We start from the raw sequence: 4,671 nt of genomic DNA on the forward strand, positions 1-4,671 counted from the left end.
GTAACTCGAACCCCCCCCCCCCTCCCGACACACACACACCTACCCCCAAGGCCTATAACAAGTGAAATGAGATCACCCAATATCTTGTCTCTGGAATTCGAACCCTGATATCTCAGAGGTTTTCATCCACTTCATTGACCTCCAAGTCGCACCCTTAAGTTGGGTGGCACATCATTCATCAAAACTATTGTCCAATCAATGACGAATCCCAAAAGTCATGTACTCACTATTGTCACTGAGACATCAAATATGAAGTAAAAACAGATGACCAAAGGGATGTAAATGCAGCCAAATCTCCAGAAGGGGCCACATACTACTGCCAAACAGAGATAAAAACTGAAGCAAAACAGATGAGCAGCACCAAAATGATTAGAAGCTAACATGCACTAAAAGTTTGCATTGGTGGTAACTCAGGAACTACAGCATTACAGCTAATGGCGCAACGAAGTTCTGCCAAAGAAACTGTACAGTATGCATATGCTATGTTACACTACGTTCATATAGCTGGCCTCGACTAGATTGGAACTAAGCTGTAATTGTTGTAAGCTCCTGCTACCAAAAAGGCTCCACCTAGATGTGCATCCAAAAAAAAAAAAAAAAAAAAAACAAACGGATATACCGTCTTCAAGTTTCTCTTTTATATCTGATATCTGCCTAAAGTATCTGTTTTTGTTAGTTTTCACTGTAAAATTCCCTTTCAGTCTTCAAACAAGTAGGAAATCCTAAACCTTCCACAATGGTAGAGGAGGGAACTCATCTTCGTTCTTCAGCCTTAACGAATGCTCTGCATCCCTGAAAACCAAATTAGAACTTCAGATAGTATCTAGTAACAAAGATCATACTACTCCACAGTCTAAAAATAGAAAAAGTAGGGAACTTTTCCTACCTTCCTAGTTTACTACAAGCAGGTTGTGAAAGTTGCACTTTTTGTGGGACACTCGGAATCAGGACCACATCACGAGAAGTGTGTGAAAGCACATCCCCAGAGAGATTACCCAGAGATCCAAATTCAATTCTACATGATGAATTCGAGAAAGCATTGGCATGAGATTCTTCGAGGAGGCCATCAGATTGGCTAGAAGAGGCTAACTTCTCATGACCTTCAACAGAAGATTTTACAGCTGAAATCTCCTCTGAATGATTTGCATCAGAAAATGCAACACACTCGTGACTATGGGTGCCACTATGCAAATGAAACTGACCATGACTTCCTAATGCCTTACTCTTAGTCCGTCCTTTACGTCTCTCCTGGTGATATTCCTGAAAGGAGATACAAAAACCGCCTCAAGCTTTACAAAAAGAGAGATACTTATCTAAACAAACTGAGATACCAAAATATGGGAAATAAACTGGCCAGATTGTAAGAGAAAACTACCGTATTCAGAAAGTAGGTGCCAGTTCCTTGTGCCATTTCTTTCTTGTCAGAACCTAAAGTAGCATCAGATGATAGAGCATTGCCAGAAGGTTGAGCAGCTGGTTTCACCACAAGCATACCATTCCCATTTGTTTGCCAAAATGAGTTCTTTCTAAGTGGTATTGATTGTCGGACAGTATCCCAAAAGTTTTTGTTTTGAGATGGAGAAGGTGATGAAGGACTATTAAGTACTGGTGCTGACAGATAACACCCATAGCAACACTGGCCATAAAGCAAACTCCGTATATGGCTGTCATAGTCCCCACTTAAGTCCACCAAAGGATTTATAGCTTCAATATCTCCAGCTATGCTTGCCAAGTCCCTTTCCCCTATATCGAGAGTTACACTTTCTAAAACACTGGTCCTTGGACTTGAGATTTCTGAACCACCAGACCAGAAGTCCTCACTATAATCAGTACCTGCTTGGTAAATGCTGCTGCTCTCCTGAGGGCACTTTGGGGTTTCCACCCCCAAACAAGAATCAGATAGGTCACTTAGGCACAACTCAGGTTCACAGTTCCCATTTTCAACAGATGATTTATTGAAATAGAACGGACGAGCATAGTAATGCTTCCAAGAAAGAGAACTCATGGAATTTCCATTAGAACTACAGTCATATGAGCCATTTGAAACACCGAGATTTAGAGGTACAGAAGCTAAAGGATCATTTGCATATCTGTATTGACAGAATCCTGACACTAGTGCATCATCTGAAAAGGAGCCATTTTCTGACACCATCTCTGAAGAAGCTCCATTCATCAAACTACTCAACAACTCATTTGATATTGATGTATATGCCTTTTTCAGGCTATCATTCTCAAAATCACCGTCTGATGATTTCAGAAGCATTCTAGCATTGGCATAAAATTCAGCAGGGGATAATGAAGAACATGTGTCTTCATCACCAAAAATTAGGCTGGAATATTGCAATTCAGCCACATGATTGAGTCTATGCCTCTCAATAGTGTTTGCAAAGAACTTCTTGATCTCATCAGCAACTTTGTCATCTGGTGACAAAAGAATATCGCCAAGCTTGCGGGCCCCATACTTAAAAGCTCTTTGTATTCGATAGAGATTACCTGAAGGGAATCAAAACATAATTTATGCTTGAGACCGAGCAACATAGACCACCTAAATACTCAAAGCACCACAATCATGCTATTTCCTGGAAATAACATGACAAGCACATTCTAAGTTTCCAAAACTTCTCTTCTACAGGCATACTAACTCTCAAATAACTTATTACTCCTGGGCAAGCAATCGTTAAACATATTGCTCATTATCCAACTAGTGGTGGTAACAAGGCAAGGCTTAAGTACTTCTGGTAGCAACAAAAAAAAGAGAGAATGCAAAGATGAAAAGGAAGACTTGGATAAGCAAACAAAACAAACTTGGTAATGATCCCAATTGTCGCCAAAACAGCAGAATCAGTTCATAAGGATCGGCCATTCTTCATAGTTTCTGACTACCCGGAGTACCAGAAAAGGATAAAAAGAAAAACAAAGAAACAAAGGGGGACGGGTTTCCTATATAACAAACTTGTAAACCACAAAATATAAGTTATTCAAGTTGTACCTTTGCTGACACTACGTCCAAGGTTATTATTTTCCTTCAAGGGGTCAATTATGTTTAGATACTTCTGTTGAAATGGTCGTGTGTCCGACTCAAGACCCCTGGATGGAACTGAGAACATTTCCGCACTGTTCCTTAAAAACTCCTCACTTAGCAATAACTCGTTGCTTATATAATCTGGCATCTCAACTGCAGACAAATAAACGGTGACTGTGAGAAAAAAACTGAATAAAGAAAAATAGATTCTTCACACAACTAACCCATATACCACCCAAAAGCCAAAAAGAGGAGAAACATCAATCTCTTTGTAAGCTTATGCCTAAGTGTGAGAAAAAATCCTAGAAGGTTGTAGACATCTGAAGGAGATCACAAACTACATCAATGAATTATGAAAGGAAGAGCATTGCTTACCAAATAACTCAGGAAGGGAGGATTTGCATACTGGACCATTCAAACTGATACAATATTTGTCCCAATCAAATTTGCTGTAGTAATCCAAAAATCTATAGAGAACCTAAAAGCAAGCAAAAACAGGAATATTAAATACACTTATACTTGCATACCAAGCTCAATGCACAAAGTAAAAAGGCACAAACAAGTAATTACCGCTAGAGGACCATTTAGCGATGAATGGAACAGTTGGAATATAAATAAGACCAGTGTTTCCAAAGCATATGTAGAAATCAGACCATGATGTGCACCAAGAACACGACTTTCATAATAGCACCAAGCCTTTATCAAAATAATGCTACGTTTGAATAGATGATTTTTACCAACAAGGCGATCTACCTGCGGTCATGAAACAGAGAAGACAAGAATAAAATTAGCTGTTCATTTCCTCATTTAACATGAAACAGAAGAATAAAATCAATTGATCAGAGGGGGAGATATTTAAAAGGACAATAATCTGAAATAGATAATAAACAACTAAACTCTATCAGACATTTGTTTAAAAAGTAAAATGTAGCTCATTTTAAGCACCAATCGCATAAAAAAAAGTTGGTCCAAATACTGCAGAATGGAGAGATATATGATGATGTCAACACTCAGCTATATATATTATTAAACGAGTAGAAGTTTACAACCACCTGGTAATTAGAGAGGGAATTGAGCAGGTAAGAAATAACAAGAACCAATTAACCAAAAGATCCCCACTCTATCCAACAGCATACTGCTGTAGTTAAATCAATACCTATAAGGCCATAACTAAAAGAGGTGCATTCTCTGTTTTAGAGATTCCATTAAACCCTTTTTCAGTTCCAGTTGTTTCCGCTTAACCAATACATGCAAAACATCTTGTATATAAGAGTCTTTGAAAAAAAAATTAAAGCACGCTCTATCACATTAACACAGTCATTGACCCACATCCGAGCACCTATAGGAACAAGATTATTTGAATGTTGACAGTTAGCTGGTAACTTACCTGCTCAAGGAAACAGAGTGTGCTAAGTCCTCCTAACTGATTAAAGGAAATATCTATCACAGTATTTCGTACAATACATTTCACGAGCTTAACCTGCCATGAGAAATTCAAAACTTCTCAAACTTTAACAGATAATAAATAATCAATTAAGCATAAATCTACTGAATGACTATGGATAGCCGAACTAAATAGATAGTAGTACACCTCTATCAAACAACATTCAATTACGATAACGTTCATCGAGCTACTAAAACTGCAAGCC

At 38.3% G+C, this 4,671-nt stretch overlaps 1 protein-coding gene across 1 annotated transcript in view; it reads right to left on the reverse strand.

Moving 5' to 3' along the window:
- Window positions 1–366: 366 nt before the first annotated feature.
- LOC102602843 (uncharacterized) overlaps window positions 367–4,671 on the reverse strand; it is an 8,457-nt gene continuing 4,152 nt past the window's right edge. Inside the window, exons 3-9 of the mRNA XM_006350817.2 lie at window positions 4,410–4,502; window positions 3,593–3,775; window positions 3,398–3,500; window positions 2,990–3,175; window positions 1,376–2,493; window positions 887–1,260; window positions 367–792 (exon numbers count right to left, since the gene is read on the reverse strand). Of these exons, the coding sequence (XP_006350879.1) occupies window positions 723–792; window positions 887–1,260; window positions 1,376–2,493; window positions 2,990–3,175; window positions 3,398–3,500; window positions 3,593–3,775; window positions 4,410–4,502 (2,127 nt within the window). The 3' untranslated portion in view covers window positions 367–722. The remainder of the gene's footprint in view (window positions 793–886; window positions 1,261–1,375; window positions 2,494–2,989; window positions 3,176–3,397; window positions 3,501–3,592; window positions 3,776–4,409; window positions 4,503–4,671) is intronic.

Source organism: Solanum tuberosum, unplaced genomic scaffold (genome assembly GCF_000226075.1).
Source record: "Solanum tuberosum cultivar DM 1-3 516 R44 unplaced genomic scaffold, SolTub_3.0 scf00128, whole genome shotgun sequence".
Lineage (NCBI taxonomy): Eukaryota > Viridiplantae > Streptophyta > Magnoliopsida > Solanales > Solanaceae > Solanum > Solanum tuberosum.